Source organism: Pinus tabuliformis, chromosome 5_2, assembly GCF_031772625.1.
Source record: "Pinus tabuliformis cultivar Carrire ecotype Pingquan chromosome 5_2, CPIR1, whole genome shotgun sequence".
In the NCBI taxonomy this organism is placed as follows: domain Eukaryota; kingdom Viridiplantae; phylum Streptophyta; class Pinopsida; order Pinales; family Pinaceae; genus Pinus; species Pinus tabuliformis.
Window position 1 is genome coordinate 41,527,227 of NC_142306.1, and position 20,464 is coordinate 41,547,690.

The following is a 20,464-nucleotide window of genomic DNA, read 5'->3' on the forward strand; positions in this document are numbered from 1 at the left end:
AGGTAGGATGTGCACGACCATGATAACAGGTTTGAGGCCCATCGCCACAAATTGATCAATCTGATGCCTTGGCTTGGACCGCACATTACTAAGTGAATCAACCAGGGTAGCACATTGCAGATGATAAAGTGCACGATGTTGCTGGTAACAATAATATGTGGGCATTTTCCAGGAAATGTGATGGATGACAAGACGACACTTTACACAGGTGGTGCAACCATGTGACTAGCTGAGGGAAGTATAGTCTTAGCGCTCTGGGTAGTTGAAAGGAAGCACGGGACTATAAACTACTCTGCCCAGGAGCTGCACGATGTTGGAGCAGCGTGCAGAAGAAAAGAGTCACAAGGTCTGCAACAACGCACGAGGGGTTGCATTGTTGTGCGGGTTCGCCCGAAAGTGACCGTTGAAATCACTATTCATGATGGATGCTCGACTTGAGACAAAATGGAGTGGGCGGCAGGCATTTAAGACACAATTTATGGGCAATAATTGGGAAAATATGCCACCAATGGAGCATTAATGAGCTGGATTTTGGGGGAATGGTCGAATTCAAACTCAAAAATCGTTATAAATTACAAGGGGCTACGTAGCAAACAACACTTGGTCATTTGCGAATTGTGCGATTAAGTAGAGCCCTATTTGTTTTGTGGTAAGCATTGATTAAGCCCCTAAGTTCACGAGTGATATATTTCTACACAGACACGATGGCAGCAGTTGAGGAAGTCATGGAAATAACTGAATTGACTGCCAAAGAGGCCATGTAGGCCTTGACTATGGGGGATGCTCCGGAAGGCACCGGGATTGTGGAAGAAATCCCAAAATCACCGCACATGCCAAGACCCAAGAAGGACAAACAAGCGATGGTTCCCATACATGTGTCCCCGTGGAACGCATTGTGCACAAAGATCTCAATGGAGGACAAGGGGAAAACCATCACCATAGAGACCGATGAAGAAGAAGAAGACCTAGAGGACCTAATTATTGAAGACGACGAGGATTAAGGCATGGAGGAGGAAGTTGAGCCCGCGCACCCCCCGACAAAGCTACCTACCTATGTTCCCTTGTAAAAAGGGAAGGCTAAAGTGCTCAAGGACCTTGATGAGACCAAGAGCTCGCTCTAGACCCCACTTCTCCCAGACAACATTATTTTTGAGGGCATGCATGTGGGATGGGTGTCGAGCTTAAAATTCGAATATTGGGACCTCGCTGACCACAAGAAGTTCCCTCACCTTGAGACCTCGCACCTCATGAAGAGCAAGTAGAACACCGCGACAGGGGTTACAGTGTTAGAGCCACAAAAGTGGTTGTGCGACATGGAGAAGGCCGGGCTATTTAACCTGCTCTGGGTTCCAAATTTCCACCACATCCCAATAATAATTTTCGTGATCAGGTAGTTGCTCTACCTGGTGCATGATGGGTGTTTGTGGCTAGAGGAGCCCATCCCCATCACGGTGGACTTGATTCATTGCATTTCTCTACTCCCATGCAAAGGAGAGGACCCTGTGGACATCCTAGAAGGGAAAAGCAGTGACTTGGCCATTGCGGAGGCCATGAAGAAGAAGTACAAGCTAGCGAAGAAGAAAAAGGGCTACGCCATATCCAGCATCAATGATAAAGTAGTGAGAGTGGTGACCTAATGTTATAGAAATTTTTGGGCACTGCAACCCCAATCATAAATGTCCATAAAATAAGGGCTCCTAAGTCCCTAAAGGTGTTGTTCCAACCCCTAAAAGAACAAGGTCAACTGATTACATCATCTCCCAGAAGTTCTCCATGAAAAACTACTCAGAACTGGTCAAAACTGGATCATTTAACCTGCTCCATGGCCAGGGTGCGATGCATCTCACCTTGTACACACGGGAAGTGTGTTGCATTTCAAAATTCCCTTCTATGGGGTGTGATGGACGAGAAAAGACAAGTGGCGGAGACAGTTTGCGAGGTGGATGATCATGGAATCTTCCAGAAACTTCTCCTGTGACACTTCCCTCTCAAAATCGCCCAAGGATGAGTAAAAGATCAATGAGATCTCGAAGTGGAATCAAGAACTATCAGAGAGAAGACACTAATCAAAAACCTAGAGCTGACTCACACCTCTACAAATATCTATATATAGATCTCTCATCCCAGAGATCCAAGGGGTTGGAGGCTGGAATTTTGCATCTTGTAAGGAATTGCTGTTGGTTTCTTTAGGCAACATCATAGTGTTGGGTGATCTAAGCTTTGCATGAGGTGAAGAAGGGCTTACTTGCTCAGAGGATGATGCTAGGTCAGAACAACTGGTTGTAACTCTCTTGGCTCTTTCTTGATTATCAATAAAGCTATTCAAGTTTTCCTCCATACTCTTCTGTCATTTATGTTTCATGCATTTGTATGGTCAATTTACATCTGATCTTAGATTGTTTATGATAATAGATCCATGTTCTCGTATAGTTTTATGCTGCTTTGATTCTACAGGTACTTTGTGAAGCTGGGTATACAAGAAAGCAAGTAGCAAAGGACTATCAGAAGAGAGAGGAATCAAGCAAGGAACCAAGCGCAAGACAGAGGTTGGTCTCCTTTATTCTTCTCTCATATATCTTTCATAAAGGAAAACGAAAGTAGTTTTACTTTGTTTGTTTCTAAGGTAGCTACCCACCTTAGTGGGATTAGTAGTTCTGCATAGACACTTTTCCCTATAACAAAATGGCGACTCCACTGGGGAGCGACTAGGTTGTTTATTTATCTACATTTGTTTATTTTATAAACTTACAGACGGAGCCTAAAGTTGAGACAGGTAGCCTTCGAACTGCATTTGCTATGCAAATGCAAAGTAGATAAATGCCGCTTCAGTCAATCTCTGGGTTTCTTTTATGAATTAAACAACGGATTTACAAACTCTCAAATTTCCCTTGTGGTGGCTCTAGTAACCTCCTTGGATCTGTTAGTGTCAGTCTTTCCAGCCTTCCTCCAGTGAAAAAATATGCTCTTACAAAGTGATCTCAGAGTGTCAAGGTCAAATTTTGTCATTTCAGAGAGTTTTCAAGCAAAATTTGGTCACTAGGCATTAGGTCTAGGGTTTGCTTTCACTCCTTCTAAAGTTGTCCAAATGTTGGTCCATGTCACCATTCAGCTGAGTTTATCATCATTCATAGGGTTGTCATTATCATGTCAGTGTCTAATGAGTCATTTTACACCTTGTTCATGCTTCAGTTGCACCTAGGCAAGGTCATTTCCCTCTCCTAGGGTTTTGAAAGCTAATTTCTCTTGAATGGTCAAATCATTAGCAAAAATTGTATCCAAATGTTCATACACCTTCCCCTATCCTTAAAGTACCTTACCAAATGCTTCCCATCACTGAGATTCCCCAAATTCCTCATTTTCGCACAAACCCTAGTTTCTAGCTACAACCTGGCAATTTTCTAGGTTTGGCCTGTGTTTTGCCATTTTGGACCCCTTCCCCTCGCTCAATCTCTGAGATTGCACTTTCCCCTGCTTCCTAACATCCCTCCCCACTCCCAAAAATTTCCCCAAGAATTTAGAAGCCCCCTATCCCCTTCATTTCACTTCATTTCCAACAAAATTCCTTGTTTCACACATCGGGATCAGTTTCACTCAAAAGATGTTTCAAAGTAATCAAAGATGAATTTGGGAAAACTGAGAGAGGTTTTTGTCTACAACAGGCCAAGGAAGAAAAACCTCTTTCACTTTTTGTACAGGTGTCATGGTTTTAAAGAAATGTTAAAAATACAATCGCCAGATCCAAGGAGGTTGGCCAAGGCACTAAAACGACGGAAAAGGCCCGATCCACTCCAAATATTGGCCAAAGCCTATTCGACTGAGCATGGTACTTGATTAGGGACTCTTAGCCCAAATTTCAAGAAATTTGGAGAAAATTTTGTCAATTGTGAATTTTTTGTGCCAAAAACAGGTTTTCTTCACCAACGCGTAGCGCGCCGCGCACGACCCTTTAGATGGGCAACTCAATTTCAGGAAAACTTGGCATTTTTTTATTTTTCATGCAAAAATACACCTGCTCAGCAATTACCAAGAGATTTCATCAAGTTTTGAACCTCCAGAAGGTCAAAAAACAAGCAAAAAATGACTTTCTGCCACTTTTTTGACACACAGGAAACAGTCTTGGGAGATTGCCATTTTGGAGGGGCAAATGGACACCAAATTTAGAAATTCCACTTGGTCTGGAAAGTAGATATCCAGAACTTTCCAAAAATCGCACTTTTTCCTCATTTGGACACCTGGAAGTGCCTCAAAAGTTGCTCCAAAGGTGCGCTACACGTTCAGAATCAGGGCGCTACGCGTTGGGCAATTTTCACAGAAATGCACCTACAGCTCAGCAAAACGCAGTTTTGACTGGATTTGACTTTTTGGAGTGGATTTTGATCCTCCTTGTTGTAAATGATGTAATTTTATGATACTTTGACACTTATTTATCTCTTCCAGAAGATTCATTCATGAAATAGGCAAAAATTTAATGAATGAATTGGTTTCCTAGCTTATAGAGGCAAGTTGTTTTGACTGCCTAGATTTTAGTGCTCAGTTTGGAATTGGTTGAAACAGCTCCTAGGATAGTGAGCTCGACCCCTAGAGGCAAGGAAAGATGTTAGATTTCCTATATTATGTACTTTCTTGGTCATTTTCATGGTTGGACTCTTGAGGGAGAAGCTTCTATTGCATTACTCATTGTATCTCTGCATTTTTGGCAAAGGAAGAAAGACCAGGGTTTTGCAGTCCCTTTGGGATTCCTGTGGTTACATGTATTGATGGTGTGTTTCTCTTTGTACTTGTAGGTTTGTTATGTGAATCATCTCCTTACTTTTCCTTCTGCAAATTAGGCAAATGAAGTGTTAAAGTAGAATTCATGATTGCCATGCTCTGCTTTTAAGTTTACCTAATATCAATGTTTTCATCTGTTTAAGGAGAACTCAAGGTGTTTACTTGCTCTCCTTAGCTCCTCACCAGTCATTCTTGCCCATATGACTCTTTCAAAGGCATCAATATAGTCTCCTACCTTGCCCCAAAGAACCCCCTGCAAAAACTGTGTCCAATCCCCGCACCCAAAATTGCCTTTACCCGATTTTCCACCAAAATCCTAAAAATCTCAAATCAAACCTTTTATCAGTTTACTAGCCTAAAATTAGTGTTATTTATTGGTTATCTCCGCCTTTTGAAGATCTTTGCTGAGATATACCGGAGAGAGCCCTCTCCTGCCCCGTAGGACTAGCTACAAGGCTAAGTGGTTTGATGTTGCCTTGGAGTTTGCCTTTCTCAGCCTGAGGTGAAATTTCAAGAGCTAACATATTGGCGACCATACTGGGGAGAACAAACTTGTCTGTTGATTGATGTGTTTGTTTCATAAGTCTTAGACGGAGCCTGAAGTTATGCCAGGTAGCCTTCGAAACGCTTTTGCTTTGCATTAGCGGAAGTAGATAAACGCTGCTTCAGTCAATCTCTGTGAGCTTGTGAATACAGCCACCTCGATTGTATTTTACCCCAGTTCATTTGTAAACTCTGAACTTTTGGATGATTAGTTGAGAGTTTTCACAGGCTGAAATCATTCACCTGGTGACTCTAAATCATTTTCAAGATCAGATCCAAAGACTCCACTGGAGGATGATCCCGACCAGCAGAAACATGAAAGGACAATATGAACATATCAGGTATTCAATTTGGAATTGCATCCAAGACATGTTGTTCTTTGTCATAAATTATTTCTTCTCTTTTCCCAAGAATGTCAAGAAGGCTTTGCAAAGTATATTGTATTTGAGAAGAGATCCTCGGCCTACAGTTGATTCTTTCCCTTTGAGGATTGTAAATACCAAAGATTTGCATGCCTTTGAGCTTGATCAAGACCTTTCTTCTAAATTTTGTGATGATCATCTTCATATTGATGAACCTCAAAAGACCAAGACTGATCCTATACCTGCTGTACATACTGCTACACCTTGTAAAATTCCAGATCGGTATAAACCTCTTGTTTTACCCTCTGTTCTTCATGCTTTCCCCCAAAACTATGATCTATACTTGCCGAGGTTTGACGGTGAATGTAAGAATGTCAATGCCGAGCAACATGTGCATAATGTTGAGACTTTTCTAGATCTTTTTGAAGTTGATGATGAAGATGTTAGTATAAGGATTTTTGCTCTTTCTTTGCAAGCCAAAGTCAAGAGTTGGTTCAAAGCCCTGCCTGATGCGAGCATTTCAGATCTCCAGCAGTTTGTCAAAGTTTTTCTCGACAGGTGGATGATTGGGCAAAACCTTTTCTTGATTGTAGAAGAGTATAACCAGCTGGAAAGATTACCAGGGGAGACAGTACAACAATTTTCTGCCAGATTTAACCAAGTTTATTATTCGATGCCAGTTGATATAAGACCTTCTCCTAGATCTTCTCTCTTGCACTATCCGGGTGCCTTTGATCCGGAGATGGAGTTTCAGCTGAGAGAAAGGGATATTGCAACACTTCACGAGATGCAAAACAGTGCAGTAAATGTAGAGGCTCACTTGCTGATCCGAAGGGCAAGAATGAAGGAAGAAGAGATGAAAAACATAGATCCGGAAAAATCGACATCTCTAGAGGTAAAGCTTGACATTTTGGTAAGTGTAGTAGAAGAGATGATGCAAAGGATCACCCCAAGGAATGATCATGATGTTCAAACTCATGGCTCGTTGATTGAAGAAGAACAAGTTGCTGATCCAAAACATTTTGTTTCTTATCCTAGTTGTCATAGATCTGATAATGATTGTCTTATAGATCATCTTGGAGAAGAGAGATCTGTTGATATGACATGTATGCTTGATGATGTCTTTTATACTGATGATTTGCCTCAGTTTGATCAGTATGATGATGATTATGTTCTCCAAACAGAAGCTAATCTTGCAGACAAATCAACAGCTAGTTTGTGGGAGGAAGAAGTTCATTTTCAGCAGCTTGAATACAATGTTCAGCCATCACATATCAGCTATGACAGTGATGAGGAAAGTGCAGCAAATTTTGAAGTAAGTGAAGGATCTTTGCCTTTTTGTTTTGATTCGTTTCAGTTCATCAGAGATAACTACCATGCAATCAGAAATCAAATGTCAACAAGTCTTGATTTGAATCATCTTGAGAGCAATGAAAATTTTGTTCAAGACTTCTCATATTCAGATTTGCAATCCCCGAAAGCCATTGATTGTCAAGTTGTAGCCGAAGACTTGGAAGTGGACACACATGATTTAATGATTCAAGGTGACTCCGTACCATTCTGTTTTGAATCATTTCATTTTTTGAAGGGTAGATTGCATAGTAAATCTTCAAATGAACAGCCTATAACAAATCAACAATCTCTCAGTGTTAATGTTGAGGATGAGACAGATAACAAAATTCTTGAGCAACCTGTAGCATCAGATTTGCAGCCACCAAATGAAATTGAAGGGCAGATTACAGATGAAGTTGTGGAAGACGAAATACATGATTTGATGATGCAGGAAGATTCTATACCCTTTTGTTTCGAAACATTTCAGTTTATAAGGTAGAATCTTCGTAAAATATCTCAAGAAAAATATGAACAGCTAGAAGGATGTCATACATTTTCAATGGATACATTACAGCAGTCTTTTCAAGTTTTTCATGATCCAATAGCTGATATTTTGGATGAGGTTTGCAGTCAAAGTCTTTCTCCATTGACTACATGTGAGCTTGAAACATGTGCTGATATGAATTTGATCCGGCAGCCAGTTTCTTTGTCATTTTTAGCAGAGGTCTCATCACAAGACTCAGATCAAAGTTTGCATTCATGGTATGAGGAGAAGAGAAGTAATCCATTGGATGAGCTAAGTCCGAGTGTGCATGAACTTCAAGATCCTTATGCAGTATTTATGGAGGCGGATAGTGAATCCATATCATTCAACGGATCTGTTTCTAAGTTGTCATGGGAGTTGCCTTTCAGTAGTTCTCTCTTGTTATTCATAAGTGAGAACTTGTGGAGAATTCAACCAGCAGACGGGATACTTACTTGGTTGCATTGGTTGTTTCATTTCACTTGATCAGGTGATGAATGAAACTGTTAGAGTAGGTTTTGATGAATAAGCTCCCCTTTGAGCATCATTTCCAGTTTTTCGGTTGTGTTTAAGTATTGAGTCAGTTTTTAGTTGAGTGAGAGTCAATTTGTGTTGTCAAGTCATCAGTTTTCAATCATGCATTTCAGCTTGAATTTTTGACTCCATTGCCCAATGGATGAAGGCACTGCCTAGCTCTTCCAGAGATCTGTCATTCTTGGCACCTCCAAGGAGCTACCATCCCCATTGGAGCCAATGTTAGTGTTAGTATTTCCAGCCTTCCTCCAGTGATCAAATATTCTCTTACAAAGTGATCTCAGAGTGTCAAGGTCAAATTTTGTCATTTCAGAGAGTTTTCAAGCAAAATTTGGTCACTAGGCATTAGGTCTAGGGTTTGCTTTCACTCCTTCTAAAGTTGTCCAAATGTTGGTCCATGTCACCATTCAGCTGATTTTATCATCATTCATAGGGTTTTCATTATCATGTTAGTGTCTAATGAGTCATTTTACACCTTGTTCATGCTTCAGTTGCACCTAGGCAAGGTCATTTCCCTCTCCTAGGGTTTTGAAAGCTAATTTCTCTTGAATGGTCAAATCATTAGAAAAAATTGTATCCAGATGTTCATACACCTTCCCCTATCCTTAAAGTACCTTACCAAATGCTTCCCATCACTGAGATTCCCCAAATTCCTCATTTTCTCACAAACCATAGTTTCTAGCTACAACCTGGCAATTTTCTAGGTTTGGCCTGTGTTTTTCCCTTTTGGACCCCTTCCCCTCACTCAATCTCTGAGATTCCACTTTCCCCTACTTCCTAACATCCCTCCCCACTACCAAAAATTTCCCCAAGAATTTAAAAGCCCCCTATCCCCTTCATTTCGCTTCATTTCCATGAAATTCCTTGTTTCACACATCGGGATCAGTTTCACTCAAAAGATGTTTCAGAGTAATAAAAGATGAATTTGGGAAAACTGAGAGAGGTTTTTGTCTACAACAGGCCAAGGAAGAAAAACCTCCTTCACTTTTTGCACAGGTGTCATGGTTTTAAAGAAATGTTAAAAATACAATCGCCAGATCCAAGGAGGTTGGCCAAGGCACTAAAACGACGAAAAAGGCCCGATCCACTCCAAATTTTGGCCAAAGCCTCTTCGAATGAGCATGGTACTTGATTGGGGACTCCCAGCCCAAATTTCAAGAAATTTGGAGAAAATTTTGTCAATTGTGAATTGTTTGTGCCAAAAACAGGTTTTCTTCACCAACGCGTAGCGCGCCGCACGCGACCCTTTAGATGGGCAACTCCATTTCAGGAAAACTCATTATTTTTGGTTTTTCATGCAAAAATACACCTGCTCAGCAATTACCAAGAGATTTCATCAAGTTTTGAGCCTCCAGAAGGTCAAAAAACAAGCAAAAAATGACTTTCTGCCACTTTTTTGACACACAAGAAGCAGTCTTGGGAGATTGCAATTGTGGAGGGGCAAATGGACACCAAATTCAGAAATTCCACTTGGGCTCGAAATTAGACATCTAGAGATTTCCAGCAAGCCCACTTTTGCCTCATTTTGACACCTGGAAGGGCCTCAAAAGTTGCTCCAAAGGCGCGCTACGCGTTCAGAATCAGGGCGCTACGCGTTGGGCAATTTTCACAGAAATGCACCTACAGCTCAGCAAAACGTAGTTTTGACTGGATTTGACTTTTTGGAGTGGATTTTGATCCTCATTGTTGTAAATGATGTAATTTTATGATACTTTGACACTTATTTATCTCTTCCCGAAGATTCATTCATGAAATAGGCAAAAATTTAATGAATGAATTGGTTTCCTAGCTTATAGAGGTAAGTTGTTTTGACTGCCTAGATTTTAGTGCTCAGTTTGGAATTGGTTGAAACAGCTCCTAGGATAGTTAGATCGACCCCTAGAGGCAAGGAAAGATGTTAGATTGCCTATATTATGTACTTTCTTGGTCATTTTCATGGTTGGACTCTTGAGGGAGAAGCTTCTATTGCATTACTCATTGTATCTCTGCATTTTTGGCAAAGGAAGAAAGACCAGGGTTTTGCAGTCCTTTTGGGATTCCTGTGGTTACATGTATTGATGGTGTGTTTCTCTTTGTACTTGTAAGTTTGTTATGTGAATCATCTCCTTACTTTTCCTTCTGTAAATTAGGCAAATTAAGTGTTAAAGTAGAATTCATGATTGCCATGCTCTGCTTTTAAGTTTGCCTAATATCAATGTTTTCATCTGTTTAAGGAGAACTCAAGGTGTTTACTTGCTCTCCTTAGCTCCTCATCAGTCATTCTTTCCCATCTGACTCTTTCAAAGGCATCAATACAGTCTCCTACCTTGCCCAAAAAAACCCCCTGCAAAAACTGTGTCCAATCCCCGCACCCAAAATTGCCTTTCCCCGATTTTCCACCAAAATCCTAAAAATATCAAATCAAACCTTTTATCAGTTTACTAGCCTAAAATCAGTGTTATTTATTGGTTATCTCCACCTTTTGAAGATCTTTGCTGAGATATACTAGAGAGAGCCCTCTCCTGCCCCGTAGGGCTAGCTACGAGGCTAAGTGGTTTGATGTTGCCTTGGAGTTTGCCTTTCTCAGCCTGAGGTGAAATTTCAAGCGCTAACAGGATCTACCCCTGTGATTGATTTACTGATTACCACTTGCTTGGCCAAAATCCCTGAACTGAACTGCAAAATGTGACCCGGAACCCAAGCGAAGTCTTGTCTCTGGTCCAATGCACTGTCTGTTCTGTGAATCTCAAATTCCGCGCACTTCCCGAGTGTAGTAGGTGCGCTGCATTTCAAGTTCACTGTGTTACAAGTGCACTGATCGGACTAGGCATTGTTCCTAAATTTTGGTTTCTGTGTTCACTCTTTTCAGATCTATTTAAGAGTTTTGTTGCCTGTAGTCAGTACACCTCTGTTTGAAACCCCTTTCCTTGTTGTTATTCCACCTCCATTGTGCAAAGAACTGTAAATGTTTTTGTGTATTTGTTGAGTCATTTTCAGTTCTCCTTTGCAAAAAAGTAACGTAATTATACTGTCATTTCTTGATTTGAAAGTGTCGCAAGTGTCGTTTTAAGTCATAGAAGAGAGTCTGAATGCTCTTGATAGTCGATTACCCTGTTACTATTGTATTTGATCTGAATTAGTAGTTTCTCTACTGTCGAAAGCACGTTTTCATTTCCAAATCGTAAAGTGTCATCATTGTCTTCATTTTGATTTTGAAAAGAAACTTGTTAGTAATTGTCGCTTTGAAAAGTAATTTAGATTTGCGCATTAGCTTTCTTTTTATCATTCACATATTAACAAGGCTGAAAACAAATACATACATGTGCATTTGCATTTATACTGTTTGATTGGTTTGATTTAGGACGGTGCATATAATATGTGATCTTTGCTCTTTGTTGAAAGAATTCTGTCTTTCTTTCCTTAGTAGCTAGGATTTTCATTACACAAAGAAGATAAAACGACTGTTTATCATCTTAGATTGCATTTTAGGAATTGTACATCTACATCATGCGGTGAACCTGAAAGACAAATTTCTTAAGCAAGATCAACTATAAAATAAATTTAATGAATCTAACGATGCTTTGGAACCTAACGCACAACATCTAGAAGTCTAGGCTAGAGACGTATTCCGGCGTCGTAAAGCTTGGTAACTGTTGTTCTCACTGTTGGTTGGGTGATTCCTCCACTTTGAGATGATAAGTGCCAGTATGGACTTGTGCTCCCACGTACAGTCGAGTATATTTTGGGAGACCACAATAGGCTTAATCCTTTATCTATAGGAAGCCGTGTTTGCCACCCTATCGATCGCAATGCACTGAACACAACATTCGGGAAGATTGACTGCCGTACCATAAAACGTATTCTGCAGTTTTGCGATTGGTTTGGTAATCCCTCTGCCTAGATTTCCAGAGCAATCCCTTTCGTTCCTTTTCAGACTCCTTAACGGAAAAGGTCCATCTAAGCACTTGTTGCTTCAGGCTCATTAAAAATCTAAGGCGACTAGAGTCATCTTTTGTTTTTTCTCGACTCTTTAAAATTGAAAAAACAAGTTGTGTGAAAGCGTCTAAAATTTATTTTAAACGGAATAATCATCACCTTTCCTACGTTGGTCTTGGGTTGAGAAAATGGAGTCCACCAACTAAGGAGTTCCCCTTGGAGGAAATCCTAGTCCCTTCTCCTCTTGGGGAGATGTTGGTGCACCCCATATGGCCACATTGTCGCTTCCAGGATTGACAATCGGCTCGCCCATATGGATTTTCTCAACCTCCGTCATTCAGAACACCGCAATTCCTGAACAATCGAGTCAGCAACTAGACAATTCCAGAGTTACCCCTCAACCCTCTACTTCATTCAATTCTTTTTCTCCTCCTTCCTCTTTGCTTGATGAGGCTGGTAAATCAAAAAATCAAGTACCAGAGAAGAAGAAGGAAAAGAAGAAGAAAGAGAAGAAGAAGAAGGAGCTAAAGGCGAAAAGGGGTAACCAAGCGTCGTCTAGCGAAAATCCACACACTGCACCGACCAGGCCTAAATCGCCATGTGTCATTTGCAAAGGAGACCACTATCATAGAGATTGTCCTTGCATCCCTCGGATCTTAAGGGACTGGTATCCTCGTTTGCACAACCAGGTGTCATCAACCTCTGATGATCATGTTGAAAACACACCGTCGACTAGTGAAAGTGAAGCCCCTGGACAAAAATGAAAGTGCAAATTTCCTTGTAAACTGTGTGAAGGCGATCATGCCGTCCACAGTTGTCCCTTCTTAGATGAGGCTAAAAGAGTTTTGGACGATCGTCCGGTTTCACCGTTACGACTTCCTCCTGGATATAAGAAACCGAGTCTGTCACTAGTTGAAAATCTGGCTAACCCGTCCAGGTGGTCGGCCGAAGCGTCTATCATTGAAGATAAACCATCTAAACCCATAGCAAAAGAAAGTCAAAAGGTCTAGGCGGCAGTTGACTCGGTCTTGCCTTCAGAGGTTTTATCTTCAGATGATATAGTCACCGAAGAGAACAAGGATGACACCGTCCAAATTCTTTTCGTAAACACAGACTTCGATGAACATGGGGGCAATTTACCCATTCCTTTACCGCAGGAAGGAAGTTCGTCAGAGTCATACCCGTCCGTCTATTCGGTCCCACCTCCAAGCAACCTACTTGTTTCCTTCGACTGGAATCAGCTAGGCAGACCCCATTTACCGGCTAGTATACCATTATGAATCATCGCTCAAGTATATAGAATGGTTATGGCTAGTACCATCATAGATGAAGGGGCTTCTGTGAGTATCCTTTCCTCGACTGCTTGGAAAGCGCTTGGTTTGCCATCGCTTTTGCCTGAGATGAGAAATCTAACAGGCTTTGACAAAGGAACCAGTCGACCGTTAGGGATCCTTCCCAATGTGCCCATAACATTGAGAGGGAAAACCATTCACATGAATGTAATGGTAGTCTAAGGACCCCTGGATTATAATCTACTCCTTGGACGAGACCATATTTATTGCATGGGAGCCCTTGTCTCATCACTCTTTAGAGTAATGTGTTTTCCGCATGAAGAAAGAGTGGTCAAGCTCGTAGACCAGTTTTCATTCCCTGGTTCACGCATAGCAAATAGTCATATACCATCCATGAATGGTCTTTTCACGCAAGGAATGTCTCATCAATCCCCAGTCCGTCCACCTGATGAGCGCGAGTGATTCGGGGGACATGACTGAAACCCAGGGGGCATGCACCCTAGTCTGCTTCGACAGGAAAACTTCAGGTATAGCGTAGGTTTCCACGAAGGACATATGACTAGTATGACACTCCCATCCGCAATTGGAAAAGGGGGTTGGACTGGAACAAGATTCCCTCGTCAAAGTTATGTGGGTGGAGGCGTCTGTGCCACTCGCCTTTGTCTATTTCGGTAAACGTTGCCGAAGAAGTGTTTTGTTTGCGCTGTGAATAGAACAATCTTTGGTAACCTGAAAGAAGTAGGCCTTTTTGGCAAAACAAATGTTTTGTCTGCGAAATTATGGGTAACCTTGAAACTCTATGTCTCTATACCTGGGGGCATGCAAACCTTTTGGCATGCAAGCGAAGAGTGACCATTTATTTTTTAAATTTGTAGGTCCTCTAACCCTTTAAACTTGTAGGATCGGTCGTTTCCTAACTTGCATAAAGAAAATATGTGGGGCAAAGCTTTGAAATAATGCCATTTTCATATATGAGACATTCTTATTATACCACTAGATTAATCGAGTAGTTTTAACGCGGACTTCATGCTCGTTAAAAAATAAACATAAGCAATGAGCAAGTGTTTCCCCCAGCATTTAAGCTCATTAAAAAATGAACCAATTTCCAGGAAATAACCATCATGAATGTATTACTTCAGCCTTTGAAGCCTTGGTCGTGTTCTCATCATCACCTCCACTCTGTATTGGAATATCATTCACCTCCACTTGATTGTTTACCCCTTTTGAGGAACAACTGCGAAGAGTGATCTTGTTAGCCATCCTTGTGACACTGCCATGATTGGAAAATTCCAAACCTTACCTGGAATCGGCTGCTACCCGAATTTATCACTCGTTCCTCAAAAACGAGTCTCCTTTAAGCTCTTTTCAACTGACTCATAAAATATGAAAAGATTGCTGAGCTATTGGCCTCTCCAGCTCGTTAAAGCGACCAGAAGTGCTATCCCTCCTTTATATTTTAATATTTTTGGACCTGAGGGATTATTACACAAAAAGATCGAGCGCTTGTTCTGTTCGGCTCGTTAAAAGTACCGAAAATTCATCCCTTCTGTATTATTTTATACTTTTTCGGACTTAAGGGATTAGATGATGAAAAAGGACTTTTGGAGTTTCCTTTACATCCCTTTTCAAACTCTCTAAAATTGAAAAGGACAGAGTTATCTTTGTCATTAAACTCGTTAAAACCTAATAGTGACAAACTTGTCCATAACAGACAAGAACAAGTTTCACTATCTCTATGCTCGTTAAAACATAGCGATGGGTTTGCCTGAAGGGAAAATTATAGAACAAGCATATGTTATCCTCCTCAAGCTTGACAAAAATAAAGAGGTACTGGTCAACAATGACTGGGGAAAAATTGGGAAGAAAACTCAAAGAAACTTTGTTGGTAGCAAGTCGCTCTTGAACATGACAATTTCACTCTGCATCCAAGTCGGGTTGGGTTGTTCCATTCACTGGTCACATCACCATGGTTCCGTCACACCATCCACATTTGGGGTAATGCTACCAATCCATCATGTCAGTGTGGCCGATATGTTCAAGAGAAGTCGCTCAGAGAATTCACCTGTGTCTCACCCACTGCAATACATTTACACTCCATTCTTACATGACCACCACCCTGAACCTTATATCATTAGATCATTTTCACCTCCATTAAAATCATTTTCTCCATTCTGTGTCATTGATGTGGGATTCACTAAGGCCTTCCTATGACGGATTGTTTCTTGTCGACATCAGCTCATTATCCAAGAAGTGGATCTAGGAACAACCCTTTCAATACTTTGAAGCTTGCATGCCTCAATGGCAAGTTTCTCACTTCCGACGACAGGTTTACATCAATGGCCTTCGACCGAAAGATTTTGCGTGGTGTTCGATGCCAAGTCCTTTATTCACACCACGTGAATTGTAGTGTAGTACCTTGAGGGTCATCATCATTATCGGTGATTCCTCTCGCGCCTGTTAACGGCTTACATCATTGGCTGGTAATCAGGCGATGTCTTTCCATGTTCAACTACAGAACATCTCTCACATGGATCAACTTGTACTTTGAGTGAAGATCGAACGAGATTGAAGACCCCGGATCTAGTTTCATCCATCCGAGCTACGATATACATTCAGGAAAATAAAGTCATCAAATGTACATCATTGCTGCACAGATAATCATCCAATCTAAGGGATGATGGCTCTACCAGAATCATTAGTCTACACTCAGATGATTGTCTGTCTCATGTACATGGAAAATGAATTTATAAAGCTAAGCATGGGAATGCCTGCCTCAGCTAGATCATGAAAATATTATGAAGATAATGTATTGTATTGTATCTTATTACAGGTTGCCTTCTAGCTTGAAAAAACTTCGGATCCTCATGATAAAGCATTTCACCCGACATCGAAAGATTAACGACCTCATGCTTTAGGGGGAAACTATTATAGAAATTTTTGGGCACTACAACCCCAATCATAAATGTCCATAAACTAAGGGCTCCTAAGTCCCTAAAGGTGTTGTTCCAACCCCTAAAAGAACAAGGTAAACTGATTACATCATCTCCCAGAAGTTCTCCATGAAAAACTACTCAAAACTGGTCAAAACTGGATCATTTAACTTGCTCCATGGCCAGGGTGCGATGCATCTCACCTTGTACACACAGGAAGTGTGTTGCATTTCAAAAATCCCTTCTATGGGGTGGATGGTCGAGAAAAGACAAGTGACAGAGACAGTTTGCGAGGTGGATGATCATGGAATATTCCAGAAACTTCTCCTGTGACACTTGCCTCTCAGAATCGCCCAAGGATGAGTAAGAGATCAATGAGATCTCCAAGTGGAATCAAGAACTATCAGAGAAAAGGCATTAATCAAAAACCCAGAGCTGACTCACACCTCTACAAATATCTATATATAGATCTCTCATCCCAGAGATCCAGGGGGTTGGAGGCTGGAATTTTGCATCTTGTAAGGAATTGCTGTTGGTTTCTTTAGGCAACATCATAGTGTTGGGTGATCTAAGCTTTGCATGAGGTGAAGAAGGGCTTACTTGCTGAGAGGATGATGCTGGGTCAGAACAACTGGTTGTAACTCTCTTGGCTCTTTCTTGATTATCAATAAATCTATTCAATTTTTCCTCCATACTCTTGTGTCATTTATGTTTCATGCATTTGTATGGTTAATTTACATATGATCCTAGATTGTTTATGATAATAGATACATGTTCTCGTATAGTTTTATGCTGCTATGATTCTACAGGTACTCTGTGAAGCTGGGTATACAAGAAAGCAAGTAGCAAAGGACTATCAGAAGAGAGAGGAATTGAGCAAGGAACCAAGCGCAAGACAGAGGTTGGTATCCTTTATTCTTCTCTCATCTATCTTTCATAAAGGAAAACGAAAGTAGTTTTACTTTGTTTGTTTCTAAGGTAGCTACCCGCCTTAGTGGGATTGGTAGTTCTGCATAGACACTTTTCCCTGTAACACCCAAATACTAGCTGGTAAGGTTATGCACAAGTGTTGCACAGACGAGGTACCCACGCCAGTGGTAGCAGTTGCTGAACAGTGCACGGAGGGTGTTCATTTTAATCGATCCAAGTTCCTCTGCAAGGAATTTTTGGAAAATTTTCGTGAAGCTTAGGAACAGGACAAAACGTTCCACTATGTATGGCTTCTACTATCCATAGTGCTCATGGTAGGGAAATTGCTAGAAGATAGTCAATTCCCCACAATTGACAGGGATCTGCTGGAGGCCGCGAAGTATGCTTCACTCTGGGCCATAAAGGATGTCAATAGGATCCACAATAGTAAAATATTATGGGCGTTCATGGAGATGAACCTTAGAATGGGGATCAACCACAAGCTACGGTTGTCACCCACTATCTACAACAGCTTGTAGAGTTTTGCAGAATTTTAAGTAGACATCCATAGCATATACATCAAAGTGTGCAAGGACCCTGCCAAACAATGGAGGAAGATACCCTTTGTATACATAGACGATGTCATCTTTAATGTCCTGGGGACATGGCCGCGAGAGTGGCACGCCCCAAAACATCACGGAGATAGAGAAGTCGACGGCACAAAGGAAGAAAGAAGAGGCCAAATTGCACATCGCACAGTTGGCATAAAAACGAAGGAAGGGGGTAGCAGCAGCAGAAGCGCGGGTGGCACGAGACGCTACACAAACAAAAATTGAATAGGAGAAGGCCGTAGTAGTAGCAACAACGCAGGAGGCAGCTGCGAAGGCGCGCGAAGGCCAAATGTCACCTTCACATGGGTAGGAAGCAGAGGAAGGAGAGGGAGGTGTGGACCCACAAACCATGTCAACACAGTTGAAGTGCCAGCACCTAATTGAGCAAACAGGGCTACGTAAGAAGTTCAAGGCATCGAAGTTGTTTATTGACCCGATCACCCTAACTGAGGGTGATCTGCACGACATTGGTGAGACAATGCGCGATGTCACCTCTAAGGCCCTTCAAAATTTCATACAGGAGAACCTGATTGTGTTGGAGGCCCTCACAGCACAGCTGCAGGAGTTGCAGTGTGCCATCCTCTGGCTGGAACCCTTTTGACTAGCCTCGTAGTCGGAACAGCGGCAGCGGAACATATGTTGCACGCTTGTGTGAAAAATACCATAGTGCTTCTAGTAGGGGAAATAATGACACCAAATGAGGTCGACAAAACTACGATTAGCGCACTAAAGGGTCTCGACATCAACATGGTTGCACTCCCGCGGGAGACCTTATATTTTCTGCAGGATGGGATAAATGTAGAACTACAGGCTAGGGAGAGCCACGCACTGCAAGTCCTCAGTGAGTAGAAGATCAATATGGAATAGTTGAGCTTGTAGCATGATGAAGTGGTGTCACAGAATCGATAGCTAGTATAGGCAATAGATGAAGCTTGTCAAAGCCTCCCAGAGCTGGCCATCCCAACAGACACACCAGCAGAGGCGGACATCCATAGGTTAGCAGCTGGGGTGCGTGAGGCGAGGGAGGAAATGACAAAGGTTTAGCTGGAGCTGAACCTTCAGATCGCTGAGATGCAGTTAAAGGCACAGCCGTACACCCCTCCAAAAGTCAAAGAACAGCGTGCTAGCACTAATACAATGGGAGTGGAAGAAATTGGCAGTGCAGTGCGAGACTGCACCAACATGTTGGAAGAATAATTTGAGGTCCTCACAAATCTACAGGAGTATCCCAACATGTAGAGCTTAGAGATAGAGGCAGGAGAACTCCATCAACAGTATGAAAAAATCAGAGGATTTGTACAAACAGTGGCCCTCACTTGAAGGCTCGCATGAATGCAACAGGCCAAAGCCTTGAAAGAATAGGTTGACACAACACGACATAAGGAAGCAGTCCTGAAGGTGCACATTCAGCCTTGGATCGAAAAGGACTTCACCATCACAATAAAAATTGAGGGCAAGCTCACCCACATGTAGGGGATACATGCACAGATGCAAAGAAGAACTTCTGACACCACGGTGTCAAAACAACGCATGCAGCTGATCCAGCACGCAGCAGCTCAGTGCGTTGCCAACCTTTCTACATTTCGAGCAGAATTGGATAGACTCCACGCAAAGATCTCCGCGTCGATAGAGTGACTCGAGCAAGAGTCACGGTGTTTGTGTTGGGGGCCTATTGGGCATGGAATGCCCCCAAGGCAGGTTTTAGGGCTTAAAGCCCAAGTTTTGACCAAATCTTTTTGTAAAAGCTTAGTGAGTTGCGAGCGCGGGGCGTGAAAATTATAATGGATTCATAGGGTTGTCCACCCTAGTTTTTGTAATGTAATGTCAGTTGGATATACCTACCCATGGTTCGCGGACCATGGGATTGTATAAATAGAGTGAGGCTCTAAGTGTATAACAAGTAATAGAGAGAAGATAGGATAGAAGAGAAAGAGAAGTCTAAGGGATTGAGGAGCAGTGTAAAGTGTGTCGTTTGGGTCATAGAGTAGGGAAAGGCTCTATAGCTGAGTGCGAAAAGGCATAGTAGTCCATAGATAAGTCCGCGGACCCCTACAACTAACTGCGTAGGGCAGGTTGAGTATGTAATCATTGGAGGAATCAATAAAGAGAAAGTTTACCATATTTTTGTGCATCTTTTTCTATTTTAATATATATAATTTACGAGTATACTATTTATATGCTATGAGAACTTATTTGAAGGTTTTGTACAACTAATTATAACATAAGACATCCAAGTACACAAAGATAATTAACTGGAATAGGAAGATAAGTAAGATCACGGGTAATAGCACAGAGCGTGGCTCTAGCAGCGCGGAAGCTCCACAATCCCTGGTTAGGGTTTTATGAAGGAATTGTATCAGGGTGTAAGGGATAGGGAAGTGCGCGGAATGACCTGTGTACAGGGATGAATAGTGGGACTAGTTGAACCTCTCAGACATCTCAAGGGTGCGGAAACCTAGTTCTAGCACCCTCCCATACTACTTCAAGTGAGACCTCTGTCCGTGCTCTGCGGAGTTTTTCCGAAAGGGCCAGTAGTACCGGAATCTGTTTGGCTAATTAACTCCAAACCTAGGTCAGGCCCCAATAATCCAACACACATAATACCTCATTCATGAAGGCCTTGATGTTGTATGGAAGGTGACACTCCTGCTCACGCAAAGATCTCTTTCTTGGTGAAGCCACCCGATGGTGAATGGTTGTGGATGTGTTGTGGTCGATAAGCATAGCTGCTTGACGACCTCTT

General features: G+C 41.8%; 1 protein-coding gene across 1 annotated transcript in view; it reads left to right on the forward strand.

Moving 5' to 3' along the window:
- Window positions 1–704: 704 nt before the first annotated feature.
- Window positions 705–20,464, forward strand: part of LOC149157509 (uncharacterized) — a 113,181-nt gene continuing 93,421 nt past the window's right edge. The window contains exon 1 of the mRNA XM_089433710.1: window positions 705–760. Coding sequence (XP_089289836.1) covers window positions 705–760 — 56 coding nt within the window. The remainder of the gene's footprint in view (window positions 761–20,464) is intronic.